This window comes from Emys orbicularis, chromosome 16 (genome assembly GCF_028017835.1).
Source record: "Emys orbicularis isolate rEmyOrb1 chromosome 16, rEmyOrb1.hap1, whole genome shotgun sequence".
Lineage (NCBI taxonomy): Eukaryota > Metazoa > Chordata > Testudines > Emydidae > Emys > Emys orbicularis.
This window is the reverse complement of record NC_088698.1, coordinates 691245-710861: the sequence shown is the minus strand read 5'-3', so window position 1 is coordinate 710861 and position 19617 is coordinate 691245. Positions and strand designations below refer to the sequence as shown.

Genomic DNA, 19617 nt, shown 5'->3' with positions numbered 1-19617 from the left:
CTTTTTACAGTTCCAGATATGTGTCCGTTGACTCTGGAAATTTTTCCAGTACGCCTCGGGAGTCATCCCAAACTTGCATAACAGGGCCTTTTTGAACAGTTCATAGTCCCCTGCCTCCACCCCTTCCATTCGGTTGTACATCCCTATGGCTTTGGGGTCCAGTAAGGGGGTGAGGAACCGGAGCCTGTCTGCAGGGTCAACTCTGTGCAGCCCGCAGACCTTCTCAAAGGCCAGCAGGAATTCATCTATGTCCTCCCCTTCCTTAAACTGGGACAGGATGCGCTTATCAAAGTTCCATGTAGTCCTGGGTCCCCACTCACTCACTGCAGCAGGGGGCTCTCTGCTCCTCAACTTTGCCAACTCCAGTTCATGCTGCCGCTGTTTCTCCCAATCCTCCAGCTCTTTCAGTTTTAGAATCATAGAATATCAGAGTTGGAAGGGACCTCAGGAGGTCATCTAGTCCAACCCCTGCTCAAAGCAGGACCAATCCCCAGACAGATTTTTACCCCAGTTCCCTAAATGGCCCCCTCAAGAATTGAACTCACAACACTGGGTTTAGCAGGCCAATGCTCAAACCACTGAGCTATCCTTCATATTTCTCATAGAATATCAGGGTTGGAAGGGACCTCAGGAGGTCATTTAGTCCAACCCCCATTTCAAAGCAGGACCAATCCCCAGACAGATTTTTACCCTAGTTCCCTAAATGGCTCCCTCAAGGTTTTATCTACTTCTCCCATTCCAGCTGCCTCAGTTCCAGCGACAGGGGAGCTTGGCCGTGAGGATCCCCTGCTGGCTGCGGGGGTCACGGTGTTCGCCTGGCTGCTTCTAGCCACTCCCCTAGCCATAAGTAGGAGGGGCCTTGGAGTGCCCTCGGCAGCAGTCTGACCACTCCCAGCTGGGACAGACACCGGTGCCGGCACTGCATCTGCTGGGCTGCTTCCCTCAGCGATCCTCCTCCTCCATCTGTGCTTTGGTGGCCTTCTCTCTGCGAAGCCCTCTCTCCTTGCACAGCTCTACAAGGTCCCTCTTAAGGAGATGGTTATACATCTCTCCGCTGTTCCCAAGTTGTTGTGGACTCTCAGGCCTGTGTGCTCTCAGCTCCCCTTGGTTTCCAGGAAGAACCTCTACTGTGCCAGCCCTTCTCCAGGTCACCACCTCTCTCCCAGGGTCAAGCCGCAGACTCCTCCACCCCTGAAACCGCTCACTGCAGTCCCCAGGGGGACCCTGTTACTGCAACAGTCCTTCTCGCTGGTCACACACTCCCAGGGGTTAAGTGTAACTCCTCCGCCTCCTGAAACCGCTCCTCTCTGAGCCTTCAGCACGCCTGGTTCTTGTTAATCCCCCTTCATTTTACTGCTCCCCAGTCACTTACTGCAGGAAGTGTCATCCACGGGGTGCAGTACATCCCACCACTACCACCAGTTGTCACAGAGTGTGAGGGAGTCAGGGCCCTACACCCCCCACTTCCTGCAATTCACTGTGATTCTCAGCCAGCCAGTAAAACAGAAGGTTTATTAGACGACAGGAACACAGTCTAAAATAGAGCTTGTAGGTACAGAAAACAGGACCCCTCAGTCAGATCCCTCTTAGCGAGTGGAGAGCCCAGACCCAGGTTCTGGGCCTCCCCCCGTGTCCCCCAGCCAGCTCCAAACTGAAACCCCTTCCTGCTGCCTCACCCAGCCACACCCCTGCCCCCCCCTCCAGCCTTTGTCCATTTTCCCAGACAGAAGGTGTCACCTGGCCCCAACCCCTTCCTGGGCTCAGGTTACGAAGGGCAGCCGCCATCGCTTACATGCTGGCCATCAAGTATCATCCCTCAGTGAAGTCATACCCTTATTTCCAATCACCATCTAGTATTGGTGCAGTACCCCAGGGAAATGGAGGCACGCCCTGTATTAGCAGAAGACAGTAAACTAGTAAAACTCCCATGCAACATTACCAGGTTAATACTCCCTACTCCATCACAGCTTCCCTGTCAGAAAGTCATTTTTCTGCAGGGAAGCAAAGAAATCTGCAGGGGACATAAATTCTGTGCATGCGCAGTGGTGCAGAATTCCCCCAGGAGTATCTTCTAGGGGAATCACCTAGTTCCTGCTCAGGTGTGTCTACTTGGTAACTAAGGATGGCTGGTCCCAGGTCTCTAGCTCTTAAAGGGGCATGTCACCCTGTTCCAGGCCCCTTGTTGCTCCCTGCATGTATCAGACTCAGAGCTCCTGGCTTCCATGACAGGAAAGCGTGGCCACCTGTTGGTTCCTGCTAGCCCTGCGGAGCTAACTCAGCTAAGTGAGAGGGAGCTGGAGTCTATTCCATCCTGTGCAATGTCAGCAGAACTGTCCAGCAGTCAGTGACTTCTGCACATCTCCCTGGAAGCCCAGAGGCTGCCCCAGTGTTGCTGGCATCACTGGCTGCAGAATAATAACGGGAAGGAACGTTTCCCTTGTAGGTCTCTGGTTTGGATGCAGCCCAAGTAGTGGTGGTGGAGATTGGAACTCATCAGCATCTGATGGCAGACAGGTGGCTTGTGTGCAATGAGTTGGTGGGTCTCAGCCCAGTTTGCAGCAGGCAGATAGCCACATAAAACAAATTGCCACCCCAGCTGGTGCTATTCACTCCAATAGTGGCAGCTCAGTTGAGAAGCCATGGACTGCATGGATCACATGGACTGATCCCAGGAGTTCAGTCCCTCTGGTTGAGGGGCCAGGAACAACTCAGGGGCTGATTTTTCCTGCTGCTCCTGTACCTCACCGGTGCTGTGCTCCAGCCCCCAGTGCTGCCGTGCTGACATCATTCACCAGCAGGCAGGGCCGGCTCCAGGGCTTTGGCCGCCCCAAGCAGCCAAAAAAAAAAAAAAAAAAAAGCCGCGATCGCGATCTGCAGCGGCAATTCAACAGAAGGGCCTTCGCTCCGAGCCGGAGTGAGGGACCGTCCGCCGAATTGCCGCCGAATAGTTGGACGTGCCGCCCCTCTCCGGAGTGGCCGCCCCAAGCACCTGCTTGACAAGCTGGTGCCTGGAGCCGGCCCTGCCAGCAGGAACTCCCTGGGGCAAGCTGTTCAGATGGGTAATAACAGAATGGGCCTGGCCACGAGCATAACCTCCCTGTTCTGTTGCAGCTCGATGTTTCGACCTTCAGAAATCCGAGGCCATGGTCCGGAAGGTAAGAGAGCCTCCCAGCCCCCGTCCCTGGGGTTTCTACATCTCAAAGGGGGGTGGAGGGGAGAGAACAAAAGTAGTCCCCAAGCCCTGTGCCCCTGCACTCCCCGCCGCTCTGCACACACATGCTGATTCCAACAGGATCCAAGCCCATGATCCCATGTGTGCAGCCATTCATAAACCTGTCCAGGCCCCCTAGCTACACGGCAGGCACTCCCAGCCTCTGGTTCCACAGAGTCCAGCTCACACCAGAAGCCTTTGAAGTATTTATTTAATTGATTGCTCTTATCTTGTTTTTCATACAAGATATACATTCCTTCCCCCTCTTCCTCACTTCCTGCTGCCCCACCCCCTCGCCCCAGTACACCCCTTCTTGTCTTGTTCTCACAGAGTCACAGGGGGTTTAAGGCCAGAAGGGACCACCTGCTATTCCAGCCCTGAGTCCCCAGCACAGTGCAGAGGGTGCACTTCAACCCAGCCTGCTGCTCCAGCCTTCTGCTCCAGCCTTACCCTCCACACACACCCAGCTCTACTGATGCCCCACAGTCCTGATGTGCAGCCCCCTGCCCCCGCCTCCATTCCAGTCCTGAGTCCCTTTTGGACAGAAGCTGTCAGTTACATGCAGGATCTTTCCTGACGCTGCAGCCGTGTAATCCATACCTCGCTCCTCGCCTTGCTGAGTTTTGTTCCACAATGTCAGTGTTCATCGGAGGAGGGTGGAAGACATACACAGATTCCTGTATTTCCTGCCCCTGCTTGAAAGTGACCCAGACGTAGGGTGACCAGACAGCAAATGTTAAAAATCGGGACGGGGGTGGGGGGTAATAGGAGCCTATATAAGAAAAAGACCCAAAAATCGGGACTGTCCCTATAAAATCGGGACATCTGGTCACCCTATCCAGACTGTTTCCCCCCACTCTCAACAGCTCCCCTCTGGTTTGTTTTAACAGTATGTTGAGTTTCGGAAGCACATGGATGCTGACAACATCATCAACTGGCGCCCCCCGGAGGTGAGTTCCCATTTGCCCTCTCCCTCCTGTCCTCGGGGATGGATTTCCACACCTGTTCTGGGTGCGGCCTGCGAACAGCTGTGCTTAGTGGAGGGACTCTAAGGCCTGTGTCTCTTCTGTGCAGGTGATTCAGAAGTACATGTCTGGGGGGATGTGTGGGTATGACCGGGATGGCTGCCCCATCTGGTACGAGATCATTGGGCCCCTCGATGCCAAAGGCATCCTCTTATCAGCCTCCAAACAAGATCTGCTCAAAAACAAGTACCGTGACTGCGAGATGCTGCTGCAGGAGTGTGACAAGCAGACCCAGAAGGTGAGACCTCGCTGCCTCCATGAGTCATTGTCATCTGGGCCTGGGGAGCCCAGGGCAGGGAAGGAGCCTGTAGCAGTGGCCAGGGACTTTCTGTCTTGAGGTCTAGGGTCCTAAGCCGGAGCAGGGCATAGGAGAAACCAGCATTCAGACTTGGCTAGGATCCTAGTAACTGAAATGCATTACAGGCTCTGTGTACCAAGACCACTTTGCCCACCACTGAATGCAGCCACCTCTGGGATGGAAGAGAGCAGCTCTTTAACAGCACACAGCAACACTGCAGAACATCTCAGAGCAGGTAGTGAAGAAGAAAACTGTGTCCAGTTGAAACAGTGGGTGGAATTCAGGGAGGCAGAATGTACATTACCTGCCTGTGTTAGAATATGCTCAGGACTTTGGGTGTTAATAGCGCAGCACTGTTGGAACAGCTTTGGAATTTTAGATGGCCGCCTGAAGGATAGGATCTCCTGCAGTGCCCCGTCACCACGCTGGAGCATTGGGGCCTGTGCTGGGACAGGAGAGCATCCCCTACTGAGCCACATACACCACTCTTCCAGGATGACAGCCCAAGGGGTCATGCAGGAAGGCACTATGCCCCAGGGCCCAAGCAGGAAGCGAATAGGAGAAAACCCATCACATAGTAAAACAGAGTTTTGATTGAAGATGGCTGTGTTTCCCTGGGACATTACCCTGCAGATGGTTGGAATGGTGTCTGTCTGAATCCTCTTGCTCTGTTCTCTTGCAGCTGGGGAAGAGGGTTGAGATGGTCATGATGATCTATGACTGCGAGGGGCTGGGCCTGAAGCATCTCTGGAAGCCAGCCGTGGAGGCGTATGGAGAGGTGAGGAGGTAGGGGTCGGGGGAGGGGGTCTCTGTTTACATGTTGCTTATTCTCCATCCTGCAGAATGGTCTGGTGCATGGGTTTCCTCAGATCATATGCTTTCCCCACAAGTCCACTTCATGGTGATTTAAGGATTAGTCCTCAGGTCTATGAAGGAGGCAAATAGATCTTCCCCTGTTTGTTTGTTAATGAGTGTCTACAGGCTAAAATATGTCGTTGGTGGTTCCTTTCCCGGGAAGGAATCCAACTGGACTTTCATGGATTACACTGGCCTTGGCCAGACCCAGTATTGTTCTTATTGAGGATGTGACAGGATCACAGATACCTCAGTAGATGTTTGCGCTGAGGGCCTCGCTTTTGGTTATCGGGTTAACTAGCCCAGCTGACAAAGGACATGGCTGCACTGCAGTCAGGAGGTGTGATTGCAGCATGTGCAGACGTAGCTTTGATTTAGCTCGAGTAGCAATAAGTGAAGCTGACAGCTGCTCCAGTATGTACCCGGGGACCTGGGCAAACTAGCTTTGATCTACCTAGATCAAAGCTAGCTTGGGTATGCTATATATGCTGCAATTACATCTCCTGATTGCAGTGTGCACACACCTACATCTTGGATAAGTGTCTGAATTGGAAGGTTGGGCTAGATAGTTTTAGAAGGGCTTCCTGGATGCGTTCAGTGGAGTGTTTGATGTCTTACCTTGGCTCTCCGATCTTCTAGATTTGAGGTGCTGAAGGCTGACTTTGGTTGCTTCTCTTGTTCCTACAAAATCCATGGAGTTTGGGTAGTTTTCCAGTGTTGCCAACTCTTAGAGTTTTATTGTGTGTCTTGTAGTCTTTGGTGTTTTTTCTTAAAGCCCCAGTTCCTGGAGTCATGGGAATATGTGAGAATCTCAGCTCTCATTTACCAAAATAATAGTTTCTGGCCCTTATGGCAGTGGAAAAAACCTCAAAAACGTGATCCCTAAAGGCTCAAAAAAACCCAGAAAGCAAATACAAATAATTCCAAGTTATTTTTTAAAATCTCATGAATTTCAAGCCAATCTCATGATTTTGGGAGATCTCACTCATGACTTGTTGACCATTTGGGGTTGGCCATGCTGATGGTGCCTTCCAGCGTAGCTGGTTTGGAATGATTCTGTTTTATCCTTCAATACTGGCCAACCCCCAACCATTTGAAAAATCATGTCAGGGCCCCAAAAATCATGAGATTGCTGTAGAAATCATGAGATATGCCTTCCCCTATGGTTGTGGGGTTCTAATAAGCATGGAAAGGCTTTAACAGTGTTATTCTTTCGGGGTCAAATTCCACCCCATGCAGAGGGCTATTGCTCAGGGCCTGGGCACTGCATGAGTCTCGCTTCAGCCCTATGGGTGCTATAGCCCTCTGCACAGGGGTGAATTTTCTCCTCTCTGCAGATGTCATAGGGTGACCCCACCTAGGGCACCTTTCACGGGCAGGCTGCGACACAACAGGCATGCCTAGCCTCAGTTTCCCTTTTAGTCTAGCCCTGAAAGGATTATCATCTCTCAGTGTGCACTACCAAGCCCAACTTTGAGTATAGCTTGCTCACGTACACCAGTGCAGTAGTTCCCCTAAAGCAATTCTCCAATGTGCACAGTAAATATAAAGGTACCGTGGTTTCTCCATTCCCCACTCCAGGGGAATCACCTCCACCCAACCACTCCATAGCAGCACATTGTTCCCAGTTCCTTTCACCCCTGATGCTCTCCAGGCCATCCACTTGAGAGGGGCCAGTCTCCACAGCCCCCATCAGGTGTCCTCAAGAGAGCTCCCCAGTGTCCCACTCCCCAGGCCTCCCTGCCAGGGGGATCCACCCTCCCACACCAACCCTCTTGAGCCTGGGCTCAACTTCCCCAGATAAGCTGGATCTTCCCCATTTGCCAAGGAGCCACTGCTTGAGCCTTAAACTCCTCAGGGGTCCCGAGCTTTGGTCAGTTCTCGCTAGCAGTGCTGTTCCACACAGCTCTCTCTACCTGCTGCATCCCCACCAGCTGGCCGATTCTCCCAGTCTCCTCCCCTCTAGGGCCCAGGTGCCCTCTCTTAAGCCCAGCTGGGGACGGGGAGGGGTCAATTGGCCAGTCACAGGTGCACTGGCCTCTTTTCTCCCCCTGTTCCCCCATGACAGCAGAGCTAGTGAGTGTATGTTTTAATGCCCTTTTGTGGATCTGAATTTGGGGGCTCCCTGACAGCCTGTCCTAGACTGATCCCTCTTTCCTGAGGAACTTGGATTTGAATTGCTTGCCAGTCCTTTTTTTGTATTTATGACTGGCCTTTGCTCTTTGATTTCTGTTCCTCTCTGTTTCGGGGGGGGGGATTCAGATTGGGGGACGAGAGGGTCACTAAAGCAACCAGAACACCTCTCCTTTGGTGCAGAAGCCTGGAGGGGGAGAAAGAGACAGGGAAGGGCTGTCTCCTGTCTGAAATCATTGCAAGCTGTGTGCAGGTGTCTGCTCTGGCTCTGGGGAGGGATGTGGATCTGGTTCCGTCTCCTCCCGCACAGCTATTTGCTACTACAGCCCAGGGCTGGCTGGTGGGGGCTGAGGCAAGGTCCCAGACATGAGATACTGGGGTTGGCTGGGGGCAGGGAGGGCTTGGGATAGGTTTCTGTCTCCCTGACTGACAAGCTCCTTTGGATTCACAGCTTCTGTCCATGTTTGAGGAGAACTATCCCGAGACCCTGAAGCGCCTGTTTGTAATTAAAGGTGGGTTTAACTGCAAGGCAGGACAAGGCTTGTATGCTTCCCCTCCCCGCCCAACTGTGCAGTTGCATGCACACGCACACATACACGCATGCACACACATGCATATACATGTGTGAGCTGGGACAGCAGACTTGCATTTGGAGGAGATGCTGCATGCACGTCTCTGCCCCCTGGGGACAGAAACACGGAACACCCAGTCTGGAGGGTGCTCTGTGCAGACCCTCCACCTTTGCCACCTGGGGTACAGTGCTAGTATCCAGCTGGGGAAGCATGGTTGTTTGTGCCATGGCCCAGTAGGAGACACCACAGTCAGCCCAGGAGATGCACAATGTTGTTGGCCATGTTGTATGTTGTTCTCCGATCTCTATCACATTGGCACAGCACTGGCGCTGCATGGCAGGGATCGGTGAGAGACATGAGGAAGGCATTGCAGATCCCTGGCAGGGGGTGGCGCAGGAGGTGGAAGGCCAGGGTGAGAGGATGGTATGAAGGATTTCTTGCCCATGATGCTATGTTCTCTCTGTACCATCCTTGCAGCTCCCAAGCTCTTCCCTGTGGCCTACAACCTCATCAAGCACTTCCTGAGCGAAGACACCCGTAAGAAGATTGTCGTTCTGGGAGGTGAGTTTGACCCTGCCCTCTATCCCTGCCTTGCACCTCCTCTCCCAGCCTAGCCCATGGGCCCCCAATGACCAGGCCCCCAGTCCCAGAGCCCCTTTTCTAAGGGGAAGTTGCTGCCCAGCCTGAGTCTAACCCCCTCTGCTCAGTGCAGGGACATCACCAGACTGCTGCTTCCTGTTACCTAGTTGATGCCCCAGTCCCACCATTCACAGAGAGTTGTTACATTTGGGCATGGAGGGTCTCATGATGATCACAGTGCTGGGCAGGATAAATGAACCCATTCAAAGCGTCTTCGTACATCTCACTGGCTCAGCGGGGCTGGGTCTGATCAGCAGCTGGATGGGAGACCTCCCAGGAAGACTGAGGCGGGTGTGAGTGATGCGGTGGCAGTGCTGCTGCCAATGCCCCTGCGTGGCACTAGGGGGCAGCGCGCTGCTGGAAGGGCCATATTTCAGATGAAATGTAAAACCGAGCTGGGGTGTTTAATTGCCTGTGGGTCTCTTTGTAAATCGATCCACCCTCCTGGCCAAGTTTCAGTTTTCAGGGCTACACCTTGTCTCCCTAAATCTCCCCCACCCCCCTTCACTGCCTGTCCTACAGGACTGCCTAGTGGTGCTGTGAATGATTGTAAACAGCTGTCACCTGTGGTCCTCCCCAAAGGCTGGTGCAGTGATGTACATAGTCTGTAAAGCCCTTGGAATTAGAGCTGTCAAGCGATTAAAAAAATTAATCACGATTAATCATGCTTTTAAATGATAATAGAATACCATTTATTTAAATATTTTTGGATGTTTTCCACATTTTCAAATATATTGATTTCAGTTACAACACAGAATACAAAGTGTACACTGCTCACTTTATATTTATTTTTATTACAAATATTTGCACTGTAAAAAACAAAAGAAATAGTATTTTTCAATTCACCTAATATAAGCACTGTAGTGCAATCTCTTTATCATGAAAGTTGAACTTACAAATGTAGAATTATGTACAAAAAATAACTGCATTCAAAAGCAAAACAATGTAAAACTTTAGAGCCTACAAGTCCAATCAGTCCTACTTCTTGTTCAGCCAATCGCTCAGACAAACAAGTTTGTTTACATTTGCAGGAGATAATGCTGCCCGCTTCTTGTTTACAATGTCACCTGAAAGTGAGAACAGGCGTTCGCATGGCACTTTTGTAGCCGGCATCACAAGATATTTACGTGCCAGATGCGATAAAGATGCATATTCCCTTCATGCTTCAACCACCACATGCGTCCATGCTGATGACGGGTTCTGCTCGATAATGATCCAAAGTAGTGCAGACTGACACATGTTCATTTTCATCATCTGAGTCAGATGCCACAAGCAGAAGGTTGATTTTCTTTTTTGGTGGTTTGGGTTCTGTATTTTCCGCATCGGAGTGTTGCTCTTTTAAGACTTCTGAAAGCATGCTCCACACCTTGTCCCGCTCAGATTTTGGAAGGCACTTCAGATTCTTAAACCTTGGATTGTGTGCTGTAGCTATCTTTAGAAATCTCACATTGGTCCCTTCTTTGCGTTTTGTCAAATCTGCAGCAAAAGTGTTCTTAAAATGAACAACATGTGCTGGGTCATCATCTGAGACTGCTATAGCATGAAATATATGGCAGAATGCGGGTAAAACACAGAGCAGGAGACATACAATTCTCCCCCAAGGAGTTCAGTCACAAATGTAATTAACACATTATTTTTTTAATGGGCGTCATCAGCATGGAAGCATGTCCTCTGGAATGGTGGCCGAAGCATGAAGGGGCATACGAATGTTTAGCATATCTGGCACGTAAATACCTTGCAACACCAGCTACAAAAGTGCCATGCAAATGCCTGTTCTCACTTTCAGGTGACATTGTAAATAAGAAGCGGGCAGCATTCTCTCTCGTAAATGGAAACAAACTTGTTTGTCTTAGGGCTGGTCTACACTTGGGGTGGGGTGGGGTTCAATGTAAGATACGCAAACTTCAGCTACGCGAATAGCGTAGCTGAAGTCGAAGTATCCTATTCGACTTACCCCGCTGTGAGGACGGCGGCAAATCGACCGCCGCGGCTCCCCCATCGACGCCGCTTACTCCTCCTGACGAGGTGGAGTATGCGCGTCGATTCAGGGATCGATTTATCGCGTCTAGATGAGACGCGATAAATCGATCCCCGAGAGATCGATTTCTACCCGCCGATCCGGGCGGGTAGTGAAGACGTGCCCTTAGCAATTGGCTTCACAAGAAGTAGGACTGAGTGGACTTGTAGGCTCTAAAGTTTTACATTGGTTTTTTTTGAGTGCAGTTATGTAACAAAAAAAATCTACATTTGTAAATTGCACTTTCACAATAAAGAGATTGCACTACAGTACTTGTCTGAGGTGAATACTATTTCTTTTATCATTTTTACAGTGCAAATATTTGTAATAAAAAAATAATATAAAGTGAGCACTGTACACTTCGAATTCTGTGTTGTAATTGAAATCAATATATTTGAAAATGTAGAAAAACATCCAAAATATTTAATAAATTTCAATTGGTATTCTATTTAACAGTGCGATTAAAACTGCAATTAATCGCAATTATTTTTTTAATCCCCATTCACTTTTTTGCATTAATTGCATGAGTTAACTGCGATTAATTGACAGCCCTACTTGGAACCCTTGTGTTAAAAGGATAAAGAAATGTCAGATCATTAATCCATTGCTATTAAAGGGAAACAGTCAGGTGAGCCAGGGGCACCTTAATATTGTGACCTGTGTATTTCCTTCTCCACTTCTTGGCTTTCTTCTTGAAACAAAACCCAGTGTGACAGCTCCCCCTGCTGGCTCTGTGCTGCCACTGGGCTAACAAACCCTGTTCCCAGGCTGGCAGTGCTCACGCCACTGGTGATGCCATGGAAGCAAAAAGCCATCATTCAGTTGAGCCCCATGTGCATCAGTGGAGGGAAGGAGGTGGCAACCCAAACTCAGCTCATTTCACGTTGTGACACTGACTTGAGAGCCACGGGGAGTGGAGTCCACAGCTGTGGCCAATGCACCTCGAGCTTCACTCTTATTATTTAATAATAACCAGCAGGGTCCCGGCCCAGAGCTTACAGACTGAACAGACAAGCCAAACCCAAGGGAGGCGTTCTCAGCCCTATTTCATGGTGTGGGGGGGAGGGGTGCACTGAGAGCCAGAGAAACTCAGTGACTTGCCCAAGAGTTGGGAATTGAAGCCAGCTCTCCTGAGTCCCACTCTAGCGCCTTCCCCCCAAAAGCTCACTGTCTCTCTCCTCCGAGCTGAGGGCGTAGCCCCTCCAGTGGGAGCCTGGTGGTCACTCTACATGGCCCATTCAGTCATTGGCCTGTCTGCTAAGGCTGCCCCCGAGGGAGCCAGTGAGGAGATGGGTGCTGGTCTCTAAACTGGCAGGCTGGGTTAGGCAGGGGTCCAGGCAGTCGCAGAGGGCCAGAGCCAGGTGCTGTTCGGATAACACCATCCTATGCTAATAAGGCACCTTGGCCAGCGGCGCGCCTCTGATCCCTCCCCATTGTCACAGGACTATACACACACCTGTGTCATGCGGGGCTGGGCTGACAGGCGCCAGCTCGCTCCAGCCATTGGCCATGGGGATGGTGTTCGATCCCTGCTAGCCCAGGCTGGCTTTGGACCTCGGCTGTAATGTGATGACACGAGGCGGAGAGTGGAGCCAAACGTTCGGGCCTGGCCTATTCTGGAGCAGGGACAAGCTCGGCAGCCATCACTGTCCTGGCCTTTAGTGCTGTGTGTTCTGTGCACTGAGCACTGGAGATCGCTGCCAGGGACTCACCCTTTGGCTCCTAACCCATGTGCTCTGTGCTGAGCTCCCTGCACTTCTTAGCTCAGCTGGCCAGACATGGTCAAACTACAAGGCTGATGTTGGTTCCATTTCCCTTGGTTAACTCAGCTCCTTGGCAGGATCCCTGCGGAGCAGAGAGCGTTACTTGTCTCCACCCCTCCTCTCCTTGTCTCGGCTAAGGTGGGGGACGGCTAATGAGTGGGTCTGCTATGCGCCAAGCCAGTCTCCACCACGCCAGAAACTGTGCCACCCCAGCTCCATGGCATCACCACTCCCAGTGCTCGCATGCTGGGATGGAAAGACATAGGGAGGGACTGGAAGCGCTAACAGATCTTTTCCACCCCTCACCTCTCTGGTTCTGTTCCCCCACCCCAAGGAGCTCAGCGTGCTGTAGGTACCTGTGTTCCCTTCCACCCTGTGACCCCGGAAGAGCAGAGGGTCCCCCTGCCCCCCACTTCAGCTCTCTAGCCAGAGGGCAGCTCCTGCAGATGTAACCTCGCTGCTCCTCTCTCTTCTGCCAGCAAACTGGAAGGAGGTCTTGCAGAAGTACATCGCCCCCGAGGAGATCCCTGTGGTGTATGGGGGAACCCTCCGGGACCCAGACGGGAACCCCAAGTGTGTGACCAAGGTACAGTGACCCCATCCTGAACACCAGCATCCCCCACTTCCATGCTGGGGTGTCAGCCACCGCTCTTCCAGTCACAGCCCAGCTCTGCTAGTGCAGCCACCAGCTGGGGAGCCCAGTGGGAGACATGGCAGGGGAGAGGCCTCTGGACTCCAATGCAGGAGTCCTCTCAGTCCTCTTGTGTCTGTGATCCCAGGGTAGGAGCGATGTCGGGGGGGGGGGGTGATGCCCTCGTGGCTCAGGGCCTGGTTCTGTCTCAATCCAGATTAACTACGGCGGTGACATCCCCAAGAAGTACTACGTGCGGGACCAGCTGAAGCAGCAGTATGAGCACTTAGTGGTAGTGAGCCGGGGCTCCTCCCACCAGGTGGAGTATGAGATCCTCTTCCCAGGCTGCGTCTTCAGGTAGGGAGAGCTGGTGCAGAGCTGTCCCCGGGGCTACCAGCAACACATGGGCCCCCCTGGGGTGAGCAGATAAAAGGGGCTGCGTGAGGGTGAATGGGGGGAGGGGGGCAGTGCCAAGACATGGGTCACCCCAGCCATTTGGGGGCAGGGGGTTACTGAGGCCACCTGGGCCAGCCCACCTACTCAGACGGAGGTGGGATAGGAAGGTACCTTGGGTCAGACGAGCTAACTAAGGTTAATGAGTTCTAGGTCATACCAACTACCCAGGCATGACACTGAAGTCAGGGTGAGCCCACTGAGTATGTGTGTGGGGGTAGTTACTGAGGCATGGGTTAGTCCCACTGTATTAGGGGAGGATGGATGGCAACGTCTGGGTCAGCTCCACAGGCTGCGGGGTGGTACCAAGGTCTAGGCCAGCCTCATTGTATTGGGGTGGGGTGGTTATGAGGGGAAGGGGTCATGGGAGCCCCCTGTGTCTAAGGCCTGCGTCCCGCCAGGTGGCAGTTCATGTCCGAAGGGGCCGACGTGGGCTTTGGGGTCTATCTGAAGACTAGAATCGGGGAGCGGCAGCGAGCTGGCGAGATGACGGAGGTGCTTCCAAACCAACGCTACAATGCCCACCTGGTGCCCGAGGATGGCTCCCTCACCTGTTCAGTGGCTGGCGTCTGTAAGTGGCTCCCTCTCCCCTGCCGCTGGGAACTTCCCCATCTGTTGGCTGCACAGACCATGCTGAATCTGCTGGGGGGAGGAGTTGGGGCTTAAAGGGCACCATCTCTCTCAGCATTTATGGAAAGAAAATACAGAGAATTCCCCAGGTAATTGAGACGCTAATTTCATGGCCAGTCTCGGAGCTTCCCTCCAGCTGCAAGTTAATCTGCCAGCTGGAAATGCCTCCCTGAGCATGAGTTTCTGCCCTGTCAATACCCAGGGCCTATTCTGGCCCAAGGCGTCACTGACACCACTTCATGTGGGCTGGGGAATGGCTGGATGACGTGGGAAAAATGAAGCTGGCTATTTAAGCCTGAATAACTCTAAAGGCCACATCAGCTTGCATCGCAGATACAGAATGCTTCGCTCATTAGTCTGCCTGATCTTACCCATGTAACAGAATCAGCCAGTTCAACCAGAAACCCAGTCAGGTGATAAGTAGCCTTTGCTGGGATTACTCTGTAAACTAGCACCTCAGCAGGATTTCCAGGAGGAGTTTTCTGGGCTCTCCCTGGGAACCGATTCTGCTGAATTAAATGCAAAGAAGGAGCAGTCAGACTCCTGCAAAGTTGTATCTAATCTCTTTATATAGAACTATTTCATACATGGCCATTTAAATAAGAACATAAGAATGGCCAGACTGGGTCAGGCCAAAGGTCCATCTAGCCAGGTATCCTGTCTTCCGACACTGGCCAATGCCAGGTGCCCCAGAGGGAATGAACAGAACAGGTAATCATCAAGTGATCCATCCCGTCGTCCATTCCCAGCTTCTGGCAAACACAGGCCTGGGACACCATCCCTGCCTATCCTGGCTAATAGCCATTGATGGACCTATCCTCCATGAATTTATCTAGTTATTTTTTGAACCCTGTTATGGTCTTGGCCTTCACAACATCCTCTGGCAAGGAGTTCCACAGGTTGACTGTGTGTTGTATGAAGAAATACTTCCTTTTATTTGTTTTAAACCTGCTGCCTATTAATTTCATTTGGTGACCACTAGTTCATGTGTTATGAGAAGGAATAAATAACAGTTCCTTATTTACTTTTTCCACACCAGTCATGATTTTATTTCCCCCCATGTCATCTCTTTTCCAAGCTGAAAAGTCCCAGACTTATTAATCGCTCATCATACGGAAAACATTCCATACCCCTAATAATTTTTGTTGTCCTTTTCTGAACCTTTTCCAATTCCAATATCTCTTTTTTGAGATGGGGCAACTACATCTGCACGCAGTATTCAAGATGTGGGTGTACCATGGATTTATATAGAGCCAATCTGATATTTTTTGTCTTATTATCTATCCCTTTCTTAATGATTCCCAACATTCTGTTGGCTTTTTTGACTGCCGCTGCAGATTGAGTGGATGTTTTCAGAGAACTATCCACAATGACTCCAAGATCTCTTTCTTGAGTGATAACAGCTAATTTAGATCTCGTCATTTTATATGTATAGTTGGGATTATGTTTTCCAATGTGCACTACAGTCTGCCTGGGACTTAACTGTTGAGTAGTTTTGTATCATCTGCAAATTTTGCCACCTCACTGTTTACCCCTTTTTCCAGATCATTTATAAATATTTTGAATAGGACTGGTCCCAGAACAGACCCTGAGGGGCACCACTATTTACCTTTCTCCATTCTGAAAACTGACCATTTATTCCTACCCTTTTTTCCTATCTTTTAACCAGTTACTGATCCATGCGAGGACCTTTCCTCTTATCCCATGACGGCTTACTTTGCTTAAGAGCCTTTGGTGAGGGACCTTGTCAAAGGCTTTCTGAAAATCTAAGTCACTATATCCCCTGGATCCCCCTTGTCCACAAGCTTGTCGACCCCCTCAAAGAATTCTTGTGGATTGGTGAGGCAATGATTTCCCTTTACAAAAAACCACATTGACTCTTCCACAACAAATTATGTTCATCTATGTGTCTGACTATTCTGTTCTTTACTATAGTTTCGATCAGTTTGCTCGGTACTGAAGTCAGGTTTACAGGACTGTAATTGCCGGGATCACCTCTGGAGCCCTTTTTAAAAATTGGCGTCACATTAACTATCCTTCAGTCACCTGGTACAGAAGCTGATTTAAATGATAGGTTACAAACTACAGTTAGTAGTTCTGCAAGTTCACATTTGAGTTCCTTCCGAACTCTTGGGTGAATATCTTCTGGTCCTGGTGACTTATTACTGTTTAGTTTATCAATTTGTTCCAAAACCTCCTCTAATGACACCTCAATCTGGGACAGTTCCTCAGATTTGTCACCTAAAAAGAATGGCTCAGGTTTGGGAATCTCCCTCACATCCTCAGCCATGAAGACTAATGCAAAGAATTCATTTAGTTTCTCCGCAATGGCCTTGTCGTCCTTGAGTGCTCCTTTAGCATCTTGATTGTCCAGTGGCCCCACTGGTTGTTTTGCAGGCTTCCTGCTTCTGATGTACTTAAATTTTATTTTGCTGTTACTTTTTGAGTCTTTGGCTAGCTGTTCTTCAAATTCTTCTTTGGCCTTCCTAATTGAATTTTTACACTTCATTTGCCAGTGTTTATGCTCCTTTCTATTTTCCTCACTAGGGTTTAACTTCCACTTTTCAAAGGATGCCTTTTTGCCTCTCACTGCTTCTTTTGTTTAGTCACAGTGGCTCTTTTTTGGTTCTCTTACTAAGTTTTTTAATTTGGTGTATACATTTAAGTTGAGCCTCTATTGTGCTGTCTTTAAAAAGTTACCATGCAGCTTGCAGGGATTTCACTTTTGACGCTGTACCTTTTAACTTCTGTTTAACTAAACTCATTTTTGTGTAGTCCCCCTTCCTGAAAGTAAATGCTACAGTGTTGTGCTGGTATGGTGTTTTCCCACCACAGGGATGTTAAATTCAATTATATTATGGTCACTATTACCAAGCAGTCCAGCTATATTCACCTCTTGGACCAGATCTTGTGCTCCACTTAGGACTAAATCAAGAATTGCCTGTCCTCTTGTGTGTTCCAGGACAAGCTGCTCCAAGAAGCAGTCATTTAAGGCGTCAAGAAACTTTATTTCTGCATCCCGTCCTGAGGTGACATGTACCCAGTCAATATGGGGATAGTTGAAATCCCCCATTATTATTGAGTTTTTAACTTTTATAGCCTTTCTAATCTCCCTGAGCATTTCACAGTCACTATCACCATCCTGCTCAGGTGGTCAGTAATATATCCCTACTGATGTATTATTATTATTAGAACAAGGAATTACTATCCATGGAGATTCTGTGGTACAGTTTGGTTCATTTAAGATTTTTACTTCATTTGATTCTACGCTTTCTTTCACATATAATGCCACTCCCCCACCAGCACGACCTGTTCTGTCCTTCCGGTATATTTTGTACCCTGGTATTACTGTGTCCCATTGATTATCCTCATTCCACCAAGTTTCTGTGATGCCTATTTTATCAATATCCTTATTTAATATGAGGCACTCTGGTTCAGCCAACTTATTATTTAGACTTCTAGCATTTGTATATAAGCACTTTAAAAAGTGTCACTTTTTAGCTGTCTGCCATTACATGATGTAATTGAATGGGAATCTTTTTAATTTGACTGTTTCTCATCAGATCCTACCCATATTTTATCATTTCCCATCCTCTCCTCCTTACTAGGACATAGAGCATCTCCATTAATAGATCCTCCCCTAAGGGATGCCTCCAGCCGAACCATGTGCTCCTCCGCGCCTGTCAGCTTTCCCCCAGCCCTTAGTTTAAAAACTGCTCTATGAATATTTAATACCAATAGGGTGTTAATGCAACCTCCCTCTGGGGAGCTGATATCTCCCAGATCTGTATCCTCCAGCCACTAATGGGCAAAATAACTACACACATTCACAGGTCTGGTTCTGTCCATGGCAGTGCCCATGGATCTCTCCTTCGCACTGAGTGTGGAGTAACCTCTCTCCCCTCCTCCTGCAGATGTTCTGCGGTTTGACAACACCTACAGCTACCTCCATGCCAAGAAGGTCAGCTACACAGTGGAGGTTCTGCTGCCAGACAAGAAGTCGGAGGAGCAGATCCAGCAACTGGAAGAGACCATGAATGAGTTGGACCTCAACAATGCCCACCAGTGATGGCTCTTAGAGCCCCCTCATCGTCTGACCCCCACCACCAGCCCCACTCCCAGCTCTCTCTGCACAAGCAAACCCAGGGCTTCTTCCAGACCCACCCAGCCATGGGGAAGTGAAAGTGGAACCATTCTCCAGAGAACCTCTGCTAGTTGCCATTAGAACGTTCAGGCAGCTTCTCTGGAGTGATCTTTCGGGCATTCCCTCACCCTGGGCTGGCCGTGGGGCATGGAGGGGGTGTTTGTAGGCAGGGGCATGGACTCTGCAGAGTGGAAGGTTTCCCATCTCTTCCTTGCAGCTGCCTAGAATGAACATAGCTGAGCTGGGGAGTCAGCGTCTGCACGGCCAGGGTCTGGAATCTAGCACTCTGTGCCCAGACATGCACCAGTTCAGGCTGCCAATCCAGCCAGCATCTGCCAGATTAATCTGTCCCTGATCTGAACTCCAGGCTTTAAGCACCTGGGGCTAGGGGGAGGGTCATGGGGTGTTCAGGAGGGAAACCCCTCGTATTATCGTTGGGTTTGCCTTCCACCTGGGCTGAGCTGAAAACAGGGTGGGAAAGGGGCACTTCTTGGCATGTCCCCTGTAGCACAATGAGGTGCAACAGCTGAGAGCCCAAGTCTTGGGGTGGTAGCAGCTGGTGTTGGTGGCAGGGCCCTGGCTATCCAGGCCAGCACAGAGCTTTGCAGGAGGGCAGGGTGCCCCTTCTTTCCCACCCCTCCGAAAACCTCCCCAGCACTTGTCTGTGTAATTCACTGCCTTGCTCATTAACATTCACAACTAACAAAGGGCTGGAGCTTCCCTGAGGCCAGTGGATCCAGGCTCCACAGTCCCAGGGGGCACCGCTACCCATAGCGCCGTAGTGAGGCTTGCACTGGGCTCCATGGCCCAGTGTGCCCTAGAGAGGCAGGGATCTGTAAAGACCAATCAGCTACAAGGGAGTGGGGCAACTTGAGAAAGCAAATCACAGTGGGGAGGAGGGGCAGGGCCTGGGGAGTGGGAAGCACAGACATAGTGGGAGGGGAAGTGGGATGTAAGGGCTTGTTTGGGGCATCTTCCACCTTAACGTCAACATCAATAATACAGAGCAAATCCCAGAGACGGCAATATCACCGTTCATGCTCCCCTCCCGACCCCCAGGACTGGCCTGAGGCATAAACACGTCACTGCACTTTAAGGAGGACCCAGGCATTCAGAAGGTGGCCTGACCTATCTTCCCCCTCTGGGAAGGAAACTCATGGTTGGCCTCTCCGTTCTGCAGTCCCGGCAGGAAGCCTGGCCCCTGGCAATCATAAAGCCCATCCTGGGGCACTAGGAAGGGAGGTTC

General features: G+C 50.5%; 1 protein-coding gene across 1 annotated transcript in view; it reads left to right on the top strand.

The window, feature by feature from the left end:
- The window catches only part of SEC14L2 (SEC14 like lipid binding 2), a 40747-nt gene extending 22451 nt beyond the window's left edge, over positions 1-18296 (top strand). Inside the window, exons 3-12 of the mRNA XM_065417764.1 lie at positions 3112-3155; positions 4102-4161; positions 4286-4474; positions 5217-5312; positions 7974-8034; positions 8572-8655; positions 12993-13099; positions 13362-13501; positions 13999-14168; positions 18142-18296. Coding sequence (XP_065273836.1) covers positions 3112-3155; positions 4102-4161; positions 4286-4474; positions 5217-5312; positions 7974-8034; positions 8572-8655; positions 12993-13099; positions 13362-13501; positions 13999-14168; positions 18142-18296 — 1106 coding nt within the window. The remainder of the gene's footprint in view (positions 1-3111; positions 3156-4101; positions 4162-4285; positions 4475-5216; positions 5313-7973; positions 8035-8571; positions 8656-12992; positions 13100-13361; positions 13502-13998; positions 14169-18141) is intronic.
- Positions 18297-19617: the final 1321 nt, after the last annotated feature.